Source organism: Betta splendens, chromosome 4, assembly GCF_900634795.4.
Source record: "Betta splendens chromosome 4, fBetSpl5.4, whole genome shotgun sequence".
NCBI classification, from domain to species: domain Eukaryota; kingdom Metazoa; phylum Chordata; class Actinopteri; order Anabantiformes; family Osphronemidae; genus Betta; species Betta splendens.
Genome location: NC_040884.2, coordinates 30,033,061 through 30,057,971, shown reverse-complemented (window position 1 = coordinate 30,057,971; position 24,911 = coordinate 30,033,061). Strand labels below are relative to the sequence as shown.

The following is a 24,911-nucleotide window of genomic DNA, read 5'->3' as shown; positions in this document are numbered from 1 at the left end:
TGTCTTAAAACTGAAACCTGTAAAGAAATAAAAAAAAATTTTAAATGATTAATAAAACATATTTATTTAGTATGTTCTATTATAATCCTGCTTTTGGTAATAATGTGTAATCCAGTATAGCAATGATATGCATGTACAATATGAGCAATCCTGACTACTACTATTACTACTATAGGTCATTTGAACAATGAATTAATAAAAAAAAACATTTTGTCCATGACACTAGAATAAGGACTTTTTATAGGATGAGGCAACAGTACTTTCTCACCAACTTGACCAATTCACCTATGGCTAGTGCACTCTGTCTCAGCAGGGAAACCAAGCACAGAGTTCAGGACTGTGTCACCAGAGGAAGACAGTAAAGCTCCGTTCAATGCAGAAATGGTGACTCATCAGTAAGCCTCCAGAATGCCAAGCGCTGCTTGTTGCAGTGCTTTTCCTCATTAGAGCAGATCCAAACCAATCCTAGTAATGTTAAAATTTGTTGTCGCTTTAATTAATTTGATTAACAATGGTGTTTAAGCCACCGCTGGACACAATTTTCTGCTAACACTCTTTTTGTCAGACAAAATTCCATCTTTATATTGGTATTTTATTATAATGCACAGTCCATCAAAAAAGAGAAGGGAGACCTTTGTTTTTTTGTGTGTAACTTGCAAAGACGTATGCCTCCTGCACTTGCTTGCCATGTGTTTGCGTGTTTGGTGAGCACTTTGAACCCTACAGAGCAGATAAAAGCTGTAAGCATTTGTTCAATAGTGTCACAGACTAGGAAGTCTCAGACAGACTGCTACGATCTGTAAATCAGAAATGCTGTTTCCTCAGAATTCCTTCAAATCAAAGAAATTAATACATCATGAGCTTGTCTTGGTAAGAATAATATACATGTTTTTTGTTAACCAAATTAAATGCTAATTAATGTGTTTTAGTGGCATTTTAAAATGAGACTGTTAACTCAGTCTTTTGAGCTTAGCTCAAGATTAAATGAAATCCATTTTTTATTCATTTTTAATTGCTGCAATCCTTGTTTGACTGCAAATAATTGACTTTGTATATATTTCATATTTTTCAAGCTTTTGACTAGTGTTTGATCACTGGTAAATAATTAGCAGAGCTGGAAGTATGTTCAGGTTCATGTGTAGCACAGGCTTGCATAACAAAATGAATAAGCGTGTTCACCGGACATTCAAATGTTTTAGAAGTGGCTACTTCCTGCCTAATTCTAAAAGTTCCACATCGGGTCTAAGCACACGTGAGGAAGTTGGAGGACGGCCTTTTTGACTGTCCATTTTACATCCTTTTGTGCACCCCAAATTTGGCTGTAACCCTAGACATTCTCGGAGCACACTCAATGATGTAACAGGCTCCAGCGATGAGGCCCCGGCCTTTTTCCGAGATCAGGTGTCTGAGCCCTTGCATGTCCGTCATGATTTCCTTTCTAACACACAGGTTGGGAGTCACGGCTTCTTTTCTTTACATGTTGATCCTTGATCAGGTTGTGTTGTCAGTAACTGAAGAGAGTGATAACAGTGACAGTGCAAGATTAACTTGTATGTGCACTGATAATGATTTCCATGCCCACAAAAGACGTTTACATGCTGATCATGGATTAAAAAAACTTACAAAAACTTACACAATGCAAGGAAACATTTTAGTTACCTTCATCAGAGCCCCCTCTGCCACGTAAAGCAGCTTCAAGTAGAATTTAAATTTGTGCCAACCCTCTTGTTTGTTGAAGTTCTATTAAAACAATTTAATGGCTTCAGAACATGCAACATTGGCTTTATGTCTGAATGAGCATCCTTTTTTGACGTAAAGTGGATTGGCCAATTTCACTATAAACTCATGACTCTGGTCTTGTTCTCGTTTCTGTCCAATCCCACACGCATGATCAGCATCCTTGGATTTTTCCAGCAAAGTCATGGGTATGTCTGAATTATGCTGTGGAAAACATGACTTGTGTTCATTTGAATAAGTCAGTATCAGATTTGTGGTCGATTTATGGCTTGTGATGACAGAGAATATAAACACTTTCACCCCCAATATGCCAAATGTTTTATGGTTTCATACCACACCACTTCTGAGCAATTCATTTGGAGAGGGGGCTTTATTGATGACAGACTCTGATGACAACATGCTGTGGGACATGTTGCGGTCACAAAGCTGTAATGCTTAGTGCAAGTTGAAGCACTAGCATAGACACGGGGGGGTACATTTTAACACTGGATGCTGTATGTTTAACTCAGCCATACTTGCCTGACGCCAATTCTAGATCATGCATAATATTAAACTCAGTTTAGCACCATGACTCTTTTACAACAAATATATCTTCTGTCGACTTGATGTGTGGAGATTGGCGGTGAAAATGGAATGACATTCAGTGGACTGTTTTTATTTATTTATTCTCTTTGTTCAGTGTGTCACATATGGTACAGTTTTCTACTCAAGAACAAAGCCTTCTGGAGCATATTGTTTTGTGCTTATTTATTATTTTTGACGTTTTTTGCGTTACCTATAAGCGTATTGCCTGTATAAACACATTATTTTAGGTATTCTAAAACTAAAAGAAATTATGATTTTAATCACTTGCTGCTGCTGTTGTTGTTTTAAAAATGTACTTTACCTGATAGTATTTGTACTTTTTTGTTTAATGTCAGAATTAAATTAAGCAGGAGTCTAATCTGAATCTGAAACGACTTACCTTCTCTACAGGCTGTTGGAAACAGACAGCAAGTCACTGCGCTCCATGAATGGTTCCAGGCGAAACAGTGGCTCCTCTCTGGTGTCCAGCTCCTCTGCCTCCTCCAACCTCTCCCACCTAGAGGAGGACTCGTGGATTCTCTGGGGCCGAATCGTCAATGAGTGGGAGGAGGTCCGCAAGAAGAAGGAGAAGCAGCTTAAGGTGAAGCTAGATTGTGTGATTACCTGCTGTGTGAAGTGACAGCTGCTCCACTTGAACTGTACCTCCTTTTTGTAGAGCAATCTGTTTTAAAATGTTTAATCAAGTCTTCGTGTCTTGAACTGCCATGGCCTAAATCTAATAGTCATTTTAATTTGAATTTTTATCTGGTCTAAATATATTTTCCATGGTTATCTTTGTCCTTGGTGATCCTGCAGTCATGTTCTTGAAATTGTTATTTTAGTTCTTGGCTTTTGAGCTAAATTTAGGTTGCTTGTTTCTGCAGTTACTCTCTGAAGCCCTGTGATAATCCTGTGGCAGCATCAGAAGTCCCAATCAAACTGCATACCACTGTGAAAATATGTAAACACACTGACCTCTTGATAACATTGGCAAGGTCATGGCAGTGACTCAAGCAGGGAACCTGCCGTTTACTGACAATAAATTAATCAAAGCAGTTCTTTCTATTGCTGCAGTTTCACTGCACAAGGTTTGGAGTGGCATATCATAAGCATAGAAAAAAAACAAAAAACAAACAAACATGTATATTGCATGAAACTGTTGAGGAAACTCAAACATGCAAAATTGGACAGGGAGGCCCACATCTTGGTGTGTCAGTTCGTCTAAATGGGGAAGTGTTGTGAAGGATGTTTGAACATGCATGAATGGTATTGTGTAATTAAACCGAAGTGGCAATGACCAGATGGGTGCAACTAGCCTGGGATATTATTCATAACAGCTCAAATGTACACTGAATGGCTTCCTGTTGCAGGTGTTCTGTGCAATTTTGTTGTATGTTGGCATCTAACGTATGAACGAGAACAGAAAGCAGTTTGGTTATAGATGAGATCTGGTTCACTAAACAGCTTATATTCACGTAGAAAAGATACGGCATAGTGCGCTGTTCAAGTACAAAGCTTGTTTTGTCTTGTAACCTTTGGAAGAGAGAAGGGTCCCCTGCTGAAGGCCTGAGTGGATGGACCTCTGCTCCAGATGCTCCCTGGACTGACCAGATGCACACACAGACACTCATCTCAGGAAAGAGCAATGTTCCCTGTCAGCACAGGAAATTGCTTAATCAAACTGAATCATTAGCTTCATCTGAAGACAATAGCATTATAAATTGCATTATTGCAACCTGCACCTTATGCTGAAATGGGTACTAAAGCATGCCCATAACTATGCCTGTTGGAATAATAATATCCCTTTTCCCCACAGGATCTTGTCAGAAAAGGAATTCCTCATCACTTTCGAGCAATAGTGTGGCAGCTGTTGTGCAATGCTCAGAACCTGCCCATCAAGGATCAGTACTCAGAGCTCCTCAAGATGACATCGCCCTGCGAGAAGCTGATTCGCAGAGATATTGCCCGCACTTACCCTGAACATGAATTTTTCAAGGAGAAAGACAGCTTAGGACAGGAAGTGCTTTTCAATGTCATGAAGGTGTGTTTCCAATTATATCTGAGGAGCCTAACTTTACGTAGTTAAACAGATAACACAATGCAAAGAGGGCAGTTCAGGGAGGGAACAGTGGAGTAAACTTACAGTGCAGCTCATCCAAGTGATTCTTCGTTTTCTAGGCATATTCTCTGGTGGACCGTGAAGTCGGCTATTGTCAAGGCAGTGCATTCATTGTAGGACTATTACTCATGCAGGTATCTCAGCTTTATCGCATGCACAGATAGCAATTTGATGAGCTCAAACTAGTAGATCAATATGTTTTAATGAAAACCTGTCAGATTCTCAGGTTTGAGCTCATATTTTTTTAGATGCCAGAGGAAGAGGCTTTCTGTGTGTTCGTAAAATTGATGCAGGACTACAGATTACGAGAGCTCTTCAAACCCAGTATGGCTGAACTGGGGCTCTGCATGTACCAGTTTGAGAACATGATCCAGGTAAATCTCTCAGCCTTTATAGAGAAAGTTAAAAACTTATCTTATCATGTGCAATGGTAGTTGTTTAAGTCTGTTTGCTTATTTTTGTCCTCACAGGAGCACCTCCCAGAGCTGCACATGCATTTCCAGGCACAGAGCTTTCACACCTCAATGTATGCCTCCTCATGGTTCCTCACTATCTTCCTCACCTCCTTCCCTCTCCCTGTAGCCACGAGGATCTTTGATATCTTCATGTGTGAGGTCAGTTAAAGGAACAATGACTTTTACCTGTTTTAATATGGTGCATTTATTGTGTCCACCTACGTTAATCCCACTGAACTAATGTTTGTCAGGGGTCTAATAGTTAAAATGTTCTTTTCTGTTACACTTATTATATGTCATTTTAACTAATGGACAAAACCTAGAAATGTAAATTCTTTCTGCAAATAGTTTTCCCCTGAAAATAAAATAAAATTGTTGTAGATAACCCATTAATGCCACCTGTTGGACAAAATAGGAACAACAGATCACAGTATTTAGCCTTTGAGGCCCTTTGTACCAAGTGTTACTTTCTCAGTCTGCTTTAAAAGTTGTAACAGCACACTTGTTAACATAGAAGTGATTTCCACAGATGTCCCCTCCAGTGATCAGTGGGTTATCTGTCTTTTTTTTCAGGGTCTAGAGATTGTTTTTCGTGTGGGTCTGGCCATCCTTCAGATGAATCAGACAGAACTTATCCAGCTCGACATGGAGGGAATGTTACAGGTACAGTTTAACCTCAATTTCACTATTTTCAAGCAGCTCAGAGCTTCGGTACAAAATCTGCACTACCTTCAAAAAACAAAGCAAACTTTACCAAACCACATACACTATGTCTATGTGCCCAACCTACTGCTTGCATACTTGATACGTGTTATGACTGAAGAAACAGCTAAGTAAAACATGAAACAGCACAGCTGTTTGGATGTGGTTAGTTTTGAGTGTGTGCGGCACCAACGCTGTCAGTGTCTTCATACTGTGTTGCAGCACTTTCAGAAGATCATCCCACACCAGCTTGACAGTGGACCAGATAAAGTCATCCAGGCTGCTTATCAAGTCAAGTACAATGCCAAGAAGATGAAAAAGTAAACACGTCTGTTAAAATTACTATCACTCCTGCTTTGTTGTAATATAATATTCTAAAAGCCTTTCTCACTGCAACTCAAGACTTACTTAGCCTTTTTGTAATTAATTAAAGTAGAAAATATTCAGCCACAACTTCAGCTATAATAAATCTGTTGTGTTTTTCCACTGATTAGCTTTAATACAGCCAGGTCCATAAATATTGGGACAGCGACACAATTCCAACATTTGTGACTCTATACAACACCACAATGGATTTGAAATGAAACGAACAAGATGTGCTTTAACTGCAGACTGTCAGCTTTATTTTCAGGGTATTTACACCTAAATCAGGTGAATAGTGTAGGACTTACAACAGTTTGTATAGGTTCCTCCCACTTGTTAAAAGTAATGGGACAGAATAATAAAAATCAAATAAATCAAACTTTCATTTTTTTTTTAATACTTGGTTGCAGATCCTTTCATCCCTGGTGATGCTCTGCCAGGCCTCCAATGCAACTGTCTTCAGTTCCCTCTTGTTCTTGAGGCATTTTCCCTTCAGTTTTGTCTTCAGCAAGTGAAACGCATGCTCAGTCGGATTCAGGTCAGGTGATTGACTTGGCCATTGTATAACATTCCACTTCTTCCCCTTAAGAAAGTCTTTGGTGGCTTACTGGTGGCATACTGGCTTTTGCAGTATGCTTTGGGTCATTGTCCATCTGCACTGTGAAGCGCCGCCAATGAGCGCTGAAACATTTGGCTGAATATGAGCAGATAATATTGCCCGAAACACTTCAGAATTCAGCCTGCTGCTTTTGTCAGTAGTCACATCAATAAATACAAGAGAACCAGTTCCATTAGCAGCCATACATGCCCAGGCCATGACACTACCACCACCATGCTTCACTGATGAGGTGGTATTCTTAGGATCATGAGCAGGTCCTTTCCTTCTCCATACTCTTCTCTTTCCAGCACTCTGGTACAAGTTGATCTTGGTCTCATCTGTCCATAAGATGTTGTTCCAGAACTGCGAAGACTGTTTTAGATGTCCTTTGGCAAACTCTAATCTGGCCTTCCAGTTTTTGAGGCTCACTAATGGTTTACATCTTGTGGAGAGCACTCTGTATAGACCCTGGTGAAGTCTTCTCTTGATTGTTGACTTTGACACACATACACCTGCCTCCTGGAGAGTGTTTTTGATCTGACCAACTGCTGTAAAGGGTTTTTTTTCACCAGGGATGGAATTCTTCGGTCATCCACCACAGTTGTTTTCTGTGGTCTTCCAGTTCGTTTGGCGTTGCAGAGCTCACCAGTGCGTTCCTTCTTTTTAAGAATGTTCCAAACAGGCGTTTTGGCCACGCCTAATTTTTTGCCATCTCTCTGATGGTTTTCTTTTGTTTGTCAGCCTAATGATGGCTTGCTTCACTGATAATGACAGCTCTTTGGATCTTATCTTCTTACACCGTTCGCCTGATTTGGATGTAAATACCCTGAATTTAAAGCAGGCAGTCTGCAATTGAAGCACATCTTCATTTCAAATCCATTGCAGTGGTGTATAGATTCAAAAATGTTTGAATTGTGTCGCTGTCCCAATATTTATGGACATGGCTGTAGAATTACAGCTATTATATAGGCTAATGTGTGATTTATCTTTTAATTAGGGGCTCCAGTTGAGAGCCTTGTAATAAAATATCTGTGATGAAATAATATCTAAGATTCCGCAAGCCAGGATGCAAACATGCTTCAGAAGTTGAGCCTGAAAAGTACAGTATGTATATGAGCTCAGAACACAAGAAGGACTTGTGACTTCTTTAAGTTAAACTACGAAACCAGTCAGAACTATACTATCACATACATTGAATAATTTAATTTCTCATCTTTTTAAATCAGTTGCTAAATTCAGGTGTTTAGACCTTTTTATAGCTGTCAATCAATACAACATTGCTCTTGTCTAACCCTAACCTATCTCACTGGAGGTAACACAACAGCAAGTGTTATTGGCTGAGGGATGTCACTTGCTGATGCACAGGCAGGCAAGCTGCTCAAGTGAAAGAATGGGAAAACTGTAGCCAGAGGGATCAAAAATTGATTGAAAGTAGTAGCTTTTCTTTAGTACATGTTCAAGGGCTAATGATTCCTTTAACTGCTCTAGCTTATTTTAAATTGACAAAAATACCTTCAATATTTTTTTAAGGTTAGAGAAAGAATACACTACAATCAAAACTAAAGAAATGGAGGAGCAGGTGGAGATAAAGGTGAGTGATATGCAGGAACCTTTTTATAGCGTAATGTGTGGAAGATTTGTTTTACTGGAATTTGAATTGTGTTCTGCAGAGGCTGCGGACTGAGAACAGGCTGCTGAAGCAAAGGATAGACACACTGGAGAAAGTGAGTGCAACACTATTTATATATAATATTTAAGTGCTCCATTACGCAGCACTCTGCTCATCACCATTACGTTAACCCATCCAGCTGCATATGACCGGTACATTATGCATCTTCGAGTACTATCTGTCACTAACTGGGGTGTGTTATGATAAACCAATGCTGACTTGTACATTGTGGTGATTTCCCGATCGCTGGACTTGTACATGACTTGAATCACTACTTCTAGTTAAGTTAGAATTAACTAGACGCCGCCATCTGAAGCAGAGACTATAACAACCCTGTCTGGAATGTGAATGGTCTGCTTGATGCTGTTCAAGTTGATATAAAGCCCTGCATGCGAAGCCGCACTGCTTTTATCATGGCGTGCCTGTTTGTGTCTCTTTGAATGGGCACGGCTGCTGCCAGGTGATGGCACTGTGCATGGAGTCTGCTACACTACGTTTGCCTGCAGCAAGCAACACATTTAATACCAGCTCAAGGCTGCTGCTCGTTGTTTTGTTTGTCACACAACTCCTTTTTTTTAAAATTGAAACCCTTCAAAATCCGGGAAGAACAAAATCAGAGGCCAGAGCTTGTTTTCAGTAAACAAAGCGTACCCATTAACATGCTGTTGTTCTTCTGCTGTAACATCCTGCATTCTCAGCTTTATCTAGAGCTGTCCTGTGACTTTTCTTGTCTAAAACTTTTCACTGCGTTATCAGCTCTGCTTAATTCTTCACTTAGTCACCAACTCATTTACTGGACACCCTTTTCACCACAGCAGCATGCAATGTTCCTTTTCATCCTTTCAATGTTTAATTGTACAGTCTGTAAACAATTATTTCTAGAGTGAAAATGAACATTGCTGTCTTCTTTAGAGAAAACTGATTGTTCTTTTGTGTGCTTTAAACTGTCCTCTGGATTTTTTCTCTCTCTCTGCTGTCTCTTGTTGATATTTCTGTTTTGTAGGAAAGTGCTTCCCTGGCAGATAGATTGATCCAGGTATACTGCTTAATTTCTCTTCACCTTTATTATCTTGGTTGCACCTTCTTTCTTTAATCTGTTTTAAGCATTGCATGCTTCTGATTAGCCCAATGGACACAGATTGTACAAAGCCAACACAAACATGTACTAAAAATTCAGTATATTAGGAATCTAAACCTGATTAGTGCATGGGGGTTGTCAGACAACCTGCAAAATCCACAAAGCATGCTAAAGCATAGCTAAAGTAATAATATTTCATTTGAAATTAACTCACTTAAAACCAAGCATGCCCTTAGAAGACCCAATCTCTTATCTCCCATGATTTGCCGCCCCCACATCGACTTCTTTTGTCCCTTCTTGTCACACTCACTTCACCCTGTTTCGGGTGGTTATGTCCCAAGGGACAAGTTACACGGGCTCAGGAAGCAGAGGAGAACTACCTGATCAAACGGGAGCTGGCCACAGTCAAACAGCAAAGCGAAGAGGCCAGTGCTCAGCTGGAGCAGGCCATGAAGGCCATCAGGCAGCTCCAACAGCAGCAGCAGCCACACGCGGTAAGGAGGGCCACGGAGTCCCTAGGTGGCAGATGCATTGTGGACGTTTCCCAGGTCTGCTTGGATTGTGCATTGCTCCTTTTAAGGCTGGTTATTTTATGATTATTTAGGCCTGTAGGTGGTACAGTATATTTAATTTTAATTTTATTTCATCTTCTCAACTCAGCACATATTGCCTAGCAACTCTGTGACAGAGCAGCACTTTCTCTCACTTTCTTTTTTTCATTCATTCTTGTAAAATGGTCTGTTTTGGCATGCATGAATTCAAATTGGGACATGGAGTACTACACCATTTAGTCACCATCTACAGTCTTTTGCATTCCCAGCAATGTGTTCATGAATTTGAAAGCAGTTGTCTCACAGCCTGGTTGTAGACTTCACACATGGTGCCCTGTACACAAAATCCTCTCCCTCCTTGACCCAAATGTGTTAATTATTGATGGCTGGCTTCTAGTTTGAAAATCTGCAGCCATTGCTATGTTTTACATAATGTGTTACTTTGCTTCACAATGAACAGTCATTAATTATTTGTGTAAGTGAAAGGCAAAATGGTTGTCATGTGAAATTACGGTGGAATGCGCGCTTCCAGGAAAAACACTGCACGCACAAGACGAGCGTGGACTAATTAATTGACTGTAATTCTTTTGGGGCTCTGGTGTACATTACTGATATATTGTCCTTGTTCTTGTGTTTTTCTGTTTGTGCTCACTCATCTGTGTTGTTGCTTGTAGAAAGGAGCCCCACGATACTCTGAAGAATCTGAACTACAATTGGAAAGAGAGCTTGTTCAGGCCCGACTTAAGGAGGCAGAGTCCCAGTGTGCACTCAAGGAAATGCAAGACAAGATCCTTGATATGGAAAAGGTGACTTACTTCCAACACCACGCTGCTTTAATCATAACCAGGATGTAATCATTTGATGAAATCTGAATATGTTTTTATAAATCTGCTGCTACCGTATTTGCACGCCTTCTTTTAGAGGAACATGTCACTGCCAGATGACACAAATGTCGCACGACTACAAGAGGAGCTGATTGGGGTGAAGCTGAGGGAAGCAGAGGCTCTGACTGGCCTGAAAGAGCTGAGACAGCAGGTCAGAGACCTGGAGGAGCACTGGCAGGTAGGCACCCTGTTTTGTACCTTCTTGAAACTCTAATTTGGTAAGCTATACATGACTTAAGGACATTGTATCACCTCCCCACAGCGTCACTTGGCACGGACTGCAGGTCGCTGGAAGGACAGCCCCAAGAAGAACACCTTGAGCGAACTGCAGGACGAGCTAATGAGTGTAAGGCTGCGTGAAGCTGAGGCCCAGGCAGAGCTCAGAGAGACGCGACAGAGGATGCTGGAGCTAGAGACACAGGTCTGACATTACTACACTGTGGTTGAACTTTGTAATTGTTTAATATTTACACTGTTCATTAATTTTAAATATACACACATAAGGATTGAACTCTCTGCATGTAGTTTCAGATTGTAGCCTGTAGAGGGCAGCAGTCATCTGTCTCACAACTCATCAGCAGTCACTGGGTTTCTGATTGACAAATGTGGAAAGCTTTGATAGGTCAACATCTTCGAAATGTACCATTTATTGCCCTGTATCTGCTCTCACAGAATCAGATTCACAGTAACCAGCTGCGACGGGCGGAGCTGGAAAGTCGCTCTCTGCAGGAACGTGTACAAACATTGATGGTGCAAAACAAAGATCTGCATGTGCAGCTGCAAGAAATCAAGCGGAGACAAGCTGAGATTGAATGCAAGGTACATGCAAGTGTGTGGTTCCTCTGCACAACATAACGTAATGTGCACATGGACAAACTGTTATGCGTTATACTGTAGAAAGAAAAATGAATTGTGGGTGTTTCCTGCTATTAAGAGCATATATAGTCTACATTTTGTTTTTATAATGAAGTCAATATCAAAGTCCAGAAGGAGGAAGTAACTTATTTTAAAAAGGTGAGCATTAGTAATGCTGCTAGGTTTCTCTCGTCATTTCCCATGTCTCAGGAATTTCCCTGTGCTGTTCATGCATATACAATTAGAAAATAAACAAATGTTTTGTACAAATTCATCTGTCCAATTCTGGAAGATCTGCCATCAAAATAAAGGTCTGGAGCTGCGTCCTTAGGTTCTTGTTTACTGTTCTACAGAGCAAAGAAGAGGTGATGGCTGTGAGGTTAAGGGAAGCTGACAACATTGCTGCAATGGCCGAGCTCCAGCAACAGATCTCGGAGCTTGAGATTCAGGTAATGTCCCAAAACATTCCACTGTATCAGCTTGTGCCATTGAACTCTCACCGTTGTCGCAAATGTTGGATTTTCTCAGCTTCCAACCATATTTAAAACAGTTATGCTTCAGTCACAGAAACAACCAGGTCAGACCTCGTGTTTTTCTTTCTTAGTGTGCCTTACCATCAGAGATGTGCTCACATATTATCTACCACACTCATCACATATTTCTGTCTTCTAGTCTGAGGTCTTCACTGTTTAAAATCATCATTCCAGTCATAGAAGACTAAACTTAGACTTACATCTATAAATCACAGTTACACAGGAATTGGTATTAAATAATCTCTACGGTATTAAATATTCACAACAAGTACAAAAACATAAGGGAAGAGAAACACAGTATTTAACCCCTAAAAAGAAATGCTACAAAGAAGGATGCATGAAACTGATGCATGTCTGTTCCTACACCACCATCATCAGTACTGATTGATTTCATAAATCATTTTTCTTTGTTGGCTTCATGAACACAGTTGGCAACAAGCATGTCATGTGGAATAGATTGACCAACTATGTTCTTACTGCATTCATGTTATTTAGTAGTAGTGATTTTTTTTTATGCTACAACACAAAGTGATTTGTGGGTGTTGTGTTTAGACATTGAGTAAGTCTTGTTTCCACAAAGGTAGATATTGTGTTTATAGTAAAACTTCCATTTACACTTTAACAGCAACATGCACACATTGAGTGTGAACAAAGGTGTCCTCTGTGGCTTAGTGACAGACATGTCTGTTGTGAACTGTGACTTTGGGTCAGAGAAGTAGTCTTTTTAAAGAACTTTTGTAAAGCTTTAGTGGGTTTAAGGTGCTTCAGATCAGCCTATAAGCCATAGGCCCTGACTATTTATAAGATTGACACCTACAAAAAAAAAAACCTCCCCCTCTTCCATTTCATTGGCACACACAATCACACAGTGTGGTCTGAGGTTTTGTTACTAAGTGATCGAGCAAAACATACGACATCAGACCTTTACCACCACCTTCGTACTCTTTAGAATTTACGTAATGAACTCAGTTCAGTGTGTCAGTGACATGAATGTTATTTGCACCTTACTTCCCTTTATTCTAGCTCTTCAAAAACCTGTTGCAGCGGCTTCGTGAAGGTTTTTACTCCTGCTAGGATCGGGGTGTTACATCTAGCTTCTGTCTGAAATCAGAGTGAATCTGTGGTTTGGTTGTCTGCTCTGAAGCTGTGGGCAAATATTTACGAATCAATCTAAATTTTACATAACAAACATTTTTTACTTTCCTTATCAAGGTGAATTATATTGGCACCTCGGTTTTTAAAGCCAAATCCAAGCAAGTTGGAGAGTACAGTCACTTTTAATTCATTAAGGTAATGCATAATTTTATTATGTGTGATGAGCTAATCACACATCTATGGAATAGACAGAAGCTGATAACCACTTAGTAATAATGAAAAACAAACTTGGCTGTCTAGAAAAGCTAATGTGTAGGACTTTTTCACTATCACAGTCTGTTTAACGCCACAGCCTCACTGTCTCTGGGCTGATAGGAAGTGGTTTCTCATCTTCAAGCAGAGACTCTACCAAAGGTGACATGCATGGTTTATTTTGAGGTTTCTATGACATGCTCAGAGATTTATACTTAAGTTCTATCCTGTTAGAAACGTTCTCTTGTTGACTCCGTATGTGATGTTAAAAGTGGCTATAAATTCATTTACAGTTCAGATTTTGTTCTAGGGCTACACCAAAATAGGATTATAGGGTTTTAAGATTAAATAATGCATTGAAATACATTTTATAGTACTCAGTGTAATGGCTTCAAACATTTAAACATTTAAACATGCTTGTTTACAGGCCAGCGACAGATTCATCACTATACTTTCTAAAATATACATAGACATAGACTTCTGCAAACTCTGGCAGGACTTGATGACCTGAGAAGATGCAGCTGTGCCTTGAGTGCATAGAAACTCAAAACAGATTTTTCCACACCAGCATCAACTGAAACCTAAACTTTTCATTAGCTAGTTGCAAATTTACGTATTCCTCAAGTTTTGGTCTTTCACAAACATACTACGTAGAACATGAAAAGCATATTATGACCTCTTAATCATCTCTGCACCTGTTTGTTTCAGAGAAGCAGCTTGCTGTGATGTGAGTGGGTTTACTATCAGCGTTGCTATTTTGATCATAAATCTTTTACATGTCCTTCACACACGTCTTTGCAGGTTCAGAATAAAGCAAATGTAATGGCCACAACAATAGATATGTGCATCAAGTGTAAAAATAATGTGACTTTGCTTACTAAAACACATACCAGCCCGATTAAATCCCAGTGCGTTTTATGGAACTCAAGGGATGTTTGTACCAGATCAAAAGCTAAGTTGGCTGCTGGCTGTACTGTAAAGACTCCTGACTTCTCGTACTGTCATGAGAACAGTGGCTAACTGTTAAAAGAAAACAGTTTAACAGATTCTGGCGGCTGCTGGAAAATGAGCAACGCCATTACTGCGAGACGTTACAGCCAACACCTGCTGCTGCACACAGCTGAACACCAGGAAGTCCTATTAACTGCCTTCGCCTTATTGTTGCAATGTTTTGTTCTGGCAAAACCTCAATAACAACATGCTTTTGGAATAATCTCACTGGTTTAGATCAGTCTTTAAAAAAAAAAAAAGCCTACAGGGACCTGCCACATTTAGCCCCATCAGAAATACTGACTCTGTTTTTGAGGGGACCCACTCTCATGTCTTGCTTGGTACAGTCTTGTGTTTTTTTTCTGTTTCCATGCTGAAAGCCCGTGGTCTCTTTTTGTTAACTGTCCGATCTGTAAGGTTTGAGGGTGGGATTGAGGTTTGAACTGTGGAGTGTGTTTGTCTCCAAAGCCTGCAGATGTCTTTACGGTGGAACGTAAACATCACATGGGCTGGTTAACTGTTAGAGCCAACAACCTGCCTCATCCCCAGAGCCCCCAAAGGAAATCGAGCACAAATGGCACCCTTTTGTATTTCCTCTGACACCTGCCACTGTGCTCACCCGCCGCACAGGACTGCACTTTATCCTGCCAGTTTTTTTTGTGGCAGGTCTCTGGAGTCTGCCACTAAGTGTCCAAGCTGTACAGTAGTTGATTATTAGCATTTCTAATAACATTTCTCTATCAGGTTTATAAAAGTTTTTTACCCCCTCTCTTTGTTTTGTAATTCCAAAAATCCCATTTCTTCTGCTAACAGAGAGAAGAAGGAAAGGTCCAAGGTCAGCTAAACCACACAGACTCAAGCCAGTACATTCGTGACCTCAAAGATCAGATAACGGAGCTGAAACACGAGGTGAGGCTCAGGATTATTATTATTATTATTATTATTATTATTATTATTATTATTATTATTATTATTATTACATTATCCCTCTGTGTAAAGACACAGATTTAGTCGTTTTCATCTATTTCATGTACGTTTCACCACATTCCCTCTTATATGGTTTAACTTTGAAGCTACCAGATTAGTTAAAGTGTTAACTACACCCAGGAACTTCCTGTGTGGAGCTGACATTAGCACGCTGCTTGTAAACCTTCACAGATGTAACCTACAGATGTTTGTACGAGTGGGTTTTAGCGAGCAGCTCCTAGTCTTCTCAGCTAAGGCTTGTATGAGCTCCGTAAGAAGTCACCTAGCTAGAAATTTTCCCCTTAGGACAGATTGCACGTGTTTGATTGTGAACCATCTTTGTGATTAAGATGGTTTTCTGTCTCTTTCTGCCTCTCACCTTACAATCTGCCGCGTATTACAATCAAACCTGCTTCCTCTTTTTTAAGTGGTGCCAAAAACGTTTAGGCAGGTCTATGTAAATACAGGTTTATGTTTGTGATTGTGGTTTGGTGCTCTGTGCTCTGAACTGGTCTCTGAATGCATCTCTCCTTACATGTCTGTCTGTTGCATGGCAGGCCGACCCAGGTGAGTCTGTGCTAAATGTAACTTCTCGTACGCTCACCCGTTTGTTCAATTGACTGCATGGGAGGCCGAGCTGTGCTGCAAATTCACAAATATTGCAAACTACAGTATCTTGTGCCTTATTAAGTTGTGATAGGATAGGACTAAATCCATTCATCCATTCAGAACCAGCCAAAAACATCAACACTTGCAGGTGGTGTAGTGTTAGCGGCCAGAGGTTGGCATGCTGCAGACAGACGCAGCCTGACTCTCACAGCAGCTGTGGTGCCAGTCAATCACAACAGCACATAGCTTTTCTAAGGCTGACTCCTGACTGTATGACCACCTCACCAGCTGCAATATTAATGTAATACATTAGTTTAACCAATACAGGGTGTCTTCAAACATTTATACTCCAGTGTCATAACCTCTATTCTATCCTGCATAGTTTCATTTTTGTGTAATAACACGTCTTTACTTTTAGGCAAGTATAAGATCTGAGTACTTCCTCCGCCGCTGGAGAAGTGATAGTGTGCTGCTCTAAATTAGTGGTGAGGAAGTTGATCTGATCTTTGCTGGCCAAACCGCCCAGACAGTCCTGGTGCTGTTGCACTTTTCACTTGTCAGTAAACACGTCAGTCGTATGACAAACCTAAGGTTTGTGCAAATTCAGCAACACTTGTATTACTGCGACTGGAATGATTGCAGGGCTCAAGTGTGTAGCCGGTTCTGTCCAAGGGGAACCATTATAACTGTAAGTCAGTTCATGTAAGAGACTGTTTCAGCTCCACTTCACTAGAAACACGCAAAGTAGGTGATGTATGAGCTTAATGCTTCAGCAAAATGTAAGAGTGAGAATGAGTAGTTTGTGGTTTGATAAATACGATGTGTTGTTTGTCACACTGTTCCTCACTAAGCCGGCCCACATCCATAAAAAAAACTATTCCTTCATTGGCTTTGTCCCATATTCAAATGAAACAAGTGTCTTCTAAAAACAAAAAAGCCATAGAATGAACTCTTTGCAACCACTTTGATTTTCTCTTGTGGTAGCTTGGATCATTTCCTGTTATCTACTGAGTAGTACTCTAACACAGTACACAGTCACCATTACTGTACATTGGTGTATACTTTTAGAATGTGGTGTGAAAATGGGACCAAGCTCATGTTTTGTCTCACTGTTCCATTTTTGATTTTGGTTGAGCAGCATGTTAAAAACCGTTTCATCTGTTCATACGACAGCCAAAGATGTGAACGGGCTAACCTGTTGTCTTAGGATCCACATCTGCATATTTGATTCTAATTTTTGGCTGCATGAGAAAAATATTTTGCATATTATCTTACCATATTATCTGCTTGTTCCCACAGATTTGCTGCTTAAAAGGTCAGAGGGCCTTGGTCAATCAACCCACCTTTGATGGGATCCACATCATCAATCACTATGTCGGGGAGTCGTACCAGTCTTCAGATGAAGATGGAATCAAGGACTCGACCCTCGCAGACTCCCAGCGGAGGAGCCGCATCAGACTGCATCCCAACCTTAGGGACAGTGACAGTGAGGAGGAGGAGGACGGGGAGGAACTGCGGCTGTCTGTGCCTCACAGCGGCAACCACAAGTCCACCACCGTGTGACGACCGCCTGCTGGCTGCCAGAATAGAGACCCACGCTTGTCAGTGCCCACCGGGAAGGACTGGGCTGTTTCCAGCAGCCATTTGACAGAGGCCTGGATCTTGAGGAGGAAATGCGTCACCATTTCACATCAAAAGGATCATACTTCCAGGTTTTTTTTGTTTACTTCAGTTTTTGCAGTTTTTGTTTTTTCCTGATGGCAATGAAACACCAAACAGCTGGAAGTTCATCTGGACTTCACCCAAGGGGTCAATCACGTGGAGTCTATCGCTTTACTGGGCCACAGAGTCCATTGATGGAGGCAGAGGGCAGCCAGTCTGTTCCTTTCAGTCTCTCCCTGTAGGTACAACACAGAGAAAGAGACTGTGCAATAAAACATTTTATGTTATCTTATCATTCAGTGTGTTTTTATTTTTTTAAAGGTTTTTATAAATCTAAAGCATATTGATGTTGTTAATACTACATGTCCTCCATGCAGAGGCAGGATTGTATAAGTGTGTACATATACACTGTGCATCTGTCTATTGTTTCCTGGTCAGAGCCTGGTATCAAAGATGCGTGCTTAGCTGACATTGACTTGACGTAGACCTTTGGCCTTAGCACATGACGTTTGCCTTTTTGCCTAGGCTGGAGGATCACAAGCTCAGTGTGACATCTACATATTTGTAGATATGTAAAAGTACTATGTATTTTTTTCAACTGCATATGAACTTGAAAATGTCTATCTATTGTATTACTAATGTATAGAATAAGTTTTTACTATCCAGATAAAGGGACATAGGTTAGTTTGATGATGGTGACACAAATGACAAGACATTGTTTTTGAGTTGAGAACGTTGAGAGGGAAACGGATCCGTCCCCGCTAGACGTCAGCTCACTAACAAGTGCAGTGGGGGACTGATGTATTGACTAACTACTGTTGCTATTGTACTGAGTTCTCTGAAAGCATCCCAGCGTTACTTTCAATATGAGCCTTGCAAAAAGTAGCACAAGTCACACGAGTACTGACTGCTGTGTTTGTATGTCATTGATTTGCACACAATGGATGACAGTCCCTGAGAGCTTGAACTGGGGGATATATCCTACAACGACAAAATACGATTTAACACAACCTGAAGAAGAAGAAGAACTGGGACTTGTCAAGTGTTACCAAAGTACGCACAGCATTGTCCTGCTCCTCCACAGGTCAGTGCAGCCTGTTTCACATGCGAGTACCTGGATGCTGAATGTCTGTTTTGAACACTAACTCATGTCTCCAGTGTGACAGTCAAGTCCAGGAAACGGAAGCGATAGTGACTGTGAGATTGTGATGATTATGTCCCTTTGATGAACAAGATACACTGTGTTGCTTGGTGGGCGAGGAACACAACATGGCACTTTTTGAGTCTGCAGTGCAGTAAAGACACACATGGCAACACTACAGAGCCGTCAGCACACCCTGGAGACTACAAGATTGGTGTGTGTGTGTGTGTGTGTGTGTGAGATTTCACAATAAAATGTTTTTGATGAACTTCATGTCTGATGTCTTTAAACAGTGGCAACACCTAACTCAGAGTTCAGGTTGTTCAGATGGCTGCGTGCACGTTGTGGGATGTTTAGTCTCAACATTGCCTTCCTCTGAAGATTTTTTTGCTTAGATTGACTGTTTCAGGAAGTGATTTCTCGCGGTTTCAGAGCGGAGCCTCAACTACTAATCATTTCATGCAGAAAACCACATTTTAAAAGAGCATCTCTCTTCAAGCGCTCTGAGCGATTTACCAGGTTTGTGTTCTTATCAAATGGTGTTTTTTTTTTTTAATTAGGCTTGAGGACAGTGTTGTGATGGTTAAACTAGAGTCGTGTTCAGAGTGACAGAATGATTTACATCCCAGTGACTGATGTTAGTTGATATTTAGAGCGTTACATATCTCTGCAAACAAGCTGCAGTTCATGCATATTGTAAAAGTCCTCAGTGTTTTATTTTGCAATATTTCATATAATTTCAGGTTGCACCAGCAAGTTTAGGTTTATTTTATTTTTTTATTGAAATTAGACAGTGTTTGTTTGCGCTTCTTAGTTTATTATAATTAGGCTTAAATTGATCAAGTTCGATCTTAAAATGTTGCTCACACTAAGATTAAAAAAAATCAGTGACAGCGGTGCCACGTGGGAGGTTATGAATCATTTGGTGATTTCACATGCAGAGGTGTTTAGAAAACTGAATTTCAACAGCGTGAATTAAATTCTGCAGCTCTAATAAGAAAAATAACGTCGATGGATTGGTACATAAACTGACAGCAGCTAACAGCGGTTATTCAAAACAAACTATCATTACAGTCTAATATTGATGGCAGTGTTCGCCTGCTATTATGACTCGGACATTACGTCTGTTGTAATTAGCTCTTAGCTATCAGGCCACCGTTGGAAGCGGTTACGCACCGTTGCGAAACTCCTGCGACGGCCTATCTGTTAAGTCTGGCTTTTTCATATCTCCACCAACACGATGTCCGGATGCTACGGCCGTGATGCTGTTGATCGAGCCGAGGCATGTGGCGATTTGATTTCCTGCCCTTTATTCGTTGATAGGTTCAGAGCAGCGTTAGCGCCGACAACTGGATGACGAGGCTGAGCAACTCGGCGTGTTTCAATTAATGGGTGTTAAATTCACTAGGTTTCAGTCAAAACACTTTAAAACTGTTCATTTGCATAAAAGTTGCCTGGCATCCGCTTGGTGTCGGGTTAGTTCGCACTGATCGTTAATTAACGTCCAGCGCTGATTAAAGGAGCGTGGACCTGCCGCGGTGTCCTCCGCTCTATTGTGCGCTGCGTAATGACGCTAAGGCCAAGCACAAAACAAACCTCTCCTCTTTAATGTGGGCTTCTTCCCCATTGAGCGTGATTGCCGGGGTAATATGAAACTGTCTCCGCAGGCCTGAGGACGGCGAGAGTCTGTCACATAATTACAGTCCGTGGCTTCAGCTGATCACCGGAGCAGAAAAAGTCAGAACGACACTTTGTCACACGGAAGCCCCCTGGCAAGGAGAGCGACAATGCGCTTTAAGATATTTACGCACAGTTACTGCGCACAGTTGCATTTGTTTACGGTTTACTATTCGGTCTTAACACAATTTGACCAAACGCACCATTCCGTTTAAACTACAGCCTACTTATATGCATACGTGGATTATGATGAGTTCGTCTATATCTGTCTCTGCAGAGTTTCCCCCACCCTTTTATTTTACCACTACGTGCTATTTGCAGGCTCCCAGTAACAGACACCCCGGGGTGCGCCTCCGCGTTTCCTCTGCCCCCTACGCCTTCTAAAGATTGAGCAAGGTGCTGATAACCGTGTATCGTCTCTTCTGATCACCACGGGCTCCACTGGCGACACGATCCGCAGTCTGATCCGAGGGGCTCCAGCTGCTCCAGGCGGTGGAATAAACACTGCAAAAAGAGTCTGGATCCAAAAGTCCCTTACATTCACACTTACTGGGTGACTTTCCTTTGCACGATTCCACGGGTGTTTCTTGAAACCAAAGCAGGGTAAAGGTAAAATCTTTCGTCACATGTTATAAAGTGAAGTCCTGAGATGAGTGAATTTGCGTTGAGGCGACAAGAAGTCGCCCCCGCCGCAGACGATTTTCCTACCTGTAATTACGCACTGGCTGACACACAGCACGACGATATTTCTTGCAGTGCGGCAAAGACGACGACGGCAGCAGTTACACCTGTCCTCGCAACACCTGGCAGACGGGACAGGCATGTCCGCGCATGCTCCGTCGTCAGGTCGCTACAGCTTAAAGGACCTGGATGCGCGTCCACCCTATCAGTGGAGCTCGGATCTCTACAGAGTTGGGAGCGAACGGCGCTGTCGTCAGGAGTACTTGTCTCTTCACCTGGACTGTTATCACCGTCTTGTCTGCGCTTGGATCAGACATGCCTCGATCCTTTTTGGTCAAAAGTAAGAAGGCGCACACTTACCACCAGCCCCGGACTTTCGAAGATGACTACAGCAGGCTGGACACTATACTGGCGCACATATGCTCAGGTATGCGCACAACTGTACTGCTTTGTTAAAAACCCTCCTGTGCGCAAATGTACCGAATTTTGCGGTCTTGTTTAATTTTAACTGCAGTGTCAATATTATATGTTATAAATATTTTGTTAATGAACTGAAGAGGTTCAAATGTTTTATAAACGGATTTTAAACATGTAGTTACTAAAAAATACTGAAGGAAACGGTAGCGTCACATTAGTAAGATTGGACGTAACGAAAAGTTACTTAATTAAACACGATTTATTTCAGAACTATCGTATGTGGCAGCCTATAATTTACAAAACAGAGGGAGGTCGTATTGTCCTTTTCTCTTTTATTTTTTAACATTTCTAAGGGTGTTATGTTGTGTAACCATATGTGTCGCCTTCGTCGTCATTTGCATTATTTCTAACTGTGATCGCAGGCTGAATCGTACTCCAGCCATTTTCAGATGCTGACTTTTAACCCCCACCCACCCCGCCCCCTTTCGTGCTCCCTAAGATGCTGATAAGGTCCCAGATGACACTGACGTGACGGTGGACACCTACGGCCTCTCTCCGGACTCCCACCTGACTGAGGCTGCAGATTACTCACCGAAGTCCCCGCTGAGCTGCGCCGACAGTCTGTGCGGTCCCTCCCCGGATTATGAGGACTTCTGGAGGCCCCCGTCCCCATCGGCGTCACCAGGTAAACCACACCGCCGCCACCACCATCACCATCATCACCTCTCACTGCTAACAATAAACACAAACGAACTTTAGTGGGAAAAGCAGGGGCTACATGATATTCCTATAATGTTTTAATTCTAAATATAATACAAAATGTAATTTATGATATATGATTTTTAGCACATAGTGGGAAACCACGCTGCTTTGGTTCAGCCAAAAGCATGATTCTCTATTAATCTTTTTAAACAATTTGAAGGTAGGAGGACTATGCCTTAAAATATCTATCACTTTAAGTTCCTCAGTTTTCTCTTACACATATTATTCCTGGCTTCTACAATAGTTTAGTCATGTGGAAATTTTCTGAACATTGCATGACTCCTCATACAAGGCTGTTGGGCCCCATGGGGCCTTGGAAATGCTCCCTTTAGCCATGTCACTGGTTTCATTAAAATTTCATCTGGCCTCTCTTTTCCTGTCTTCAGTGGATTCTGAAAAATCCCTGTCTCCACTGGTGGATGAGAGCCAGCCTTTCACCGTTCCCTTCCGACCGTATGCCTGGAGCAGCTACTCAGCACCGGGGCTTAGGCCTCTGGTGCAGCAGAGTCTCCATCCTAGCGTGGAGGTGGACAGGGGCCCAGGAGCCATGGGCTTTTACGGGGACGTGAGTGGCCACTCTGCTCTGTTTGCAGAAGAAGAGGGCTATAACTACAGGCGGCACCCTGGTGTCCTGCTGTTTCACGACAGAGGCCTGCACACAAAAACCCATGACGTGAAGGCCCAGTCTGACCTGCTGTGCCCCAGTCTCATCCTTAATGGCACCTACAAGTGCATCAAGTGCAGTAAGGTGAGTGTGAAGATGCAAGAAAATAGGTTCATTAAAAATAAATGATAATATTATGTGCTTTATGTGATTCCATAAGTCCTGAGCTTATGGTTATGGTTATGTTTGTCTGTTTGGGCCAAAGATTACAGCGGCGGTTGCTTATTTATTAAAATATATTTTTTCCTGTGCTTCCGTCAGGTGTTTTCCACTCCGCACGGTTTGGAAGTCCACGTTCGCAGATCGCACAGCGGCACCAGGCCGTTTGCCTGCGAAATCTGCGGCAAAACTTTCGGACACGCAGTGAGTCTGGAGCAACACAAGGCTGTGCACTCTCAGGTAACCTCACACGACTTTCAACCGCAGCCTGCAATTCACACCTTTTTGTTTTTAACCTGCTTTCCTGTTAAGAGACGGCGCGTTGACTTGAAACGACTAAATGCCTCTTCTCACGTTTCAGGAAAGAAGTTTCGACTGCAAAATATGCGGCAAAAGTTTTAAGAGATCGTCGACTCTGTCGACGCACCTACTCATCCACTCCGACACTCGGCCGTACCCGTGCCAGTACTGCGGGAAAAGGTTCCATCAGAAGTCAGACATGAAGAAACACACGTTCATTCACACAGGTAAAAAACGTGATGTGGCAGATGTTTTATTGTGGGTAGGCGGCCGCGAACGTGCGCGTAAAAGAAGCTTAACTTCGTTTTTTTAAAATGTATTTTAGGCGAGAAACCACACAAATGCCAGGTGTGTGGGAAGGCGTTCAGCCAGAGCTCCAACCTCATCACACACAGCAGGAAACACACCGGATACAAACCTTTTGGCTGCGATCTCTGCGGCAAAGGCTTCCAAAGAAAAGTGGACCTGAGGAGACACAAAGAGACGCAGCACGGACTGAAATGAGGCTCTGGCCATTTCACCAAACATGAGTATTTAAAAACTAAAAATGACTACGAAAACATTTTCACGAATTATTCGAAAGGACATTTCTTAGAGATGAAGACTCTGGTTTATTTTTACGCTTAATTTGTAAGTACGTTGAAGATGTATTGTATTATATTATATAGTTTTAATATAATTATTTTCCCCAAATAAAACTAAATAACGTTTTGAAAACCCATACAACCAGAGATAAGCTGTGAGCTATAAGAAACAGATCAGTGGCGGTACGTGATCAAATAAATTCATCGTGTTCACGTGAACTGATATGAATCAGCTTCAGTAGGAATTTTAACCCAAAATATTTATGGTCGCACTTCAAAAACCGGACCGACACTAAAGTCACCAAGAACAGACGGAAATCTGCGCCTCTCCAAAGAACGCAGGTATTTTGTTTTGAAGGGCCCGTGATGCTGGCACAACAGACTCCTCAGACTGTGTGATTTTATAAACAGGACGTTTACTGCCTATGTGGGAGCTTCACGCTCACCAAGCTGTTATCGTCGTTCTAATTTTGCACATTTTCCCGTAAGACAACCAAATAAATGTTTTTTTTCGGAGGCCGCCTGAGTGTTTTACAGAATAGGTATAGGCTATAATGCTTTGTGTTCAGGTTATATAGACAATAACATGCATAACTTATTAATAAAATAAAATGAGTGATCAAGCGTTTGTCGCCTATTATACGTTTTTATACAGTAATGACATTTTTATTACGAGTTGCGGCTCATGTCTTGCCAGTTTCTCCGACTTTTAGCAGTAAAATACGTTAAACGTCCTTATTTTAAGCCTACACCCACGAAACAAATTTATATATAAATGTGTTTGTGTATTTAATTAAAGCCAGCGGCAACATTTTACCACCTTGTTGCCGTGATTGTAAATGCC

At 41.5% G+C, this 24,911-nt stretch overlaps 2 protein-coding genes and 1 long non-coding RNA gene across 12 annotated transcripts in view; 2 read left to right on the top strand and 1 right to left on the bottom strand.

Annotated features, from left to right (window-relative positions):
- Positions 1–17,974, top strand: part of evi5b (ecotropic viral integration site 5b) — a 25,376-nt gene extending 7,402 nt beyond the window's left edge. For 3 of the 7 annotated variants that reach the window (XM_055507988.1, XM_041070230.2, XM_029146067.3), the window contains exons 3-20: positions 2,713–2,902; positions 4,118–4,342; positions 4,480–4,554; positions 4,669–4,794; positions 4,891–5,034; positions 5,449–5,538; positions 5,800–5,897; positions 8,069–8,129; positions 8,209–8,262; positions 9,211–9,243; positions 9,627–9,779; positions 10,511–10,642; positions 10,758–10,898; positions 10,983–11,141; positions 11,393–11,539; positions 11,929–12,024; positions 15,259–15,354; positions 17,320–17,974. In XM_055507988.1, the coding sequence (XP_055363963.1) occupies positions 2,713–2,902; positions 4,118–4,342; positions 4,480–4,554; positions 4,669–4,794; positions 4,891–5,034; positions 5,449–5,538; positions 5,800–5,897; positions 8,069–8,129; positions 8,209–8,262; positions 9,211–9,243; positions 9,627–9,779; positions 10,511–10,642; positions 10,758–10,898; positions 10,983–11,141; positions 11,393–11,539; positions 11,929–12,024; positions 15,259–15,354; positions 17,320–17,583 (2,284 nt within the window). In that variant the 3' untranslated portion in view covers positions 17,584–17,974. Of the gene's footprint in view, positions 1–733; positions 871–2,712; positions 2,903–4,117; positions 4,343–4,479; positions 4,555–4,668; positions 4,795–4,890; positions 5,035–5,448; positions 5,539–5,799; positions 5,898–8,068; positions 8,130–8,208; positions 8,263–9,210; positions 9,244–9,626; positions 9,780–10,510; positions 10,643–10,757; positions 10,899–10,982; positions 11,142–11,392; positions 11,540–11,928; positions 12,025–15,258; positions 15,355–17,319 lie in introns of those variants that run through there. The other 4 variants (XM_029146070.3, XM_041070231.2, XM_055507989.1 and 1 more) reach the window with 4 other exon arrangements.
- LOC121202147 (uncharacterized) lies at positions 17,688–20,357 on the bottom strand. The gene is made up of 2 exons (XR_005897519.2): positions 20,000–20,357; positions 17,688–17,918 (listed from the first exon to the last, which is right to left on the bottom strand). It is a non-coding gene; the product is annotated as an uncharacterized LOC121202147 (long non-coding RNA).
- gfi1ab (growth factor independent 1A transcription repressor b) lies at positions 19,233–24,911 on the top strand. 4 transcript variants are annotated; one of them, XM_055507992.1, is made up of 7 exons: positions 19,233–19,342; positions 21,257–21,608; positions 22,098–22,283; positions 22,747–23,108; positions 23,286–23,423; positions 23,545–23,710; positions 23,809–24,911. In XM_055507992.1, the coding sequence occupies exons 2-7, from the start codon at positions 21,371–21,373 to the stop codon at positions 23,985–23,987; spliced, it is 1,269 nt and encodes a 422-aa protein (XP_055363967.1). In that variant the 5' UTR covers positions 19,233–19,342; positions 21,257–21,370; the 3' UTR covers positions 23,988–24,911. The 4 variants fall into 4 exon arrangements, with proteins under 4 accessions (XP_055363967.1, XP_029001910.1, XP_055363965.1 ...); XM_029146077.3 differs by lacking the exon at positions 19,233–19,342 and adding an exon at positions 19,351–20,028; XM_055507990.1 differs by lacking the exon at positions 19,233–19,342 and adding an exon at positions 19,351–20,105.

What these genes read in the sequence shown, in the direction of transcription:
- gfi1ab (XM_055507992.1), top strand. Translation starts at nt 21,371, where the DNA reads ATGCGCGTCCACCCTATCAGTGGAGCTCGGATCTCTACAGAGTTGGGA. An exon ending in GTCCCCATCGGCGTCACCAG is followed by an intron (nt 22,284 to 22,746) that starts GTAAACCACACC and finishes TCCTGTCTTCAG; the next exon opens with TGGATTCTGAAAAATCCCTG. An exon ending in ACACACGTTCATTCACACAG is followed by an intron (nt 23,711 to 23,808) that starts GTAAAAAACGTG and finishes AATGTATTTTAG; the next exon opens with GCGAGAAACCACACAAATGC.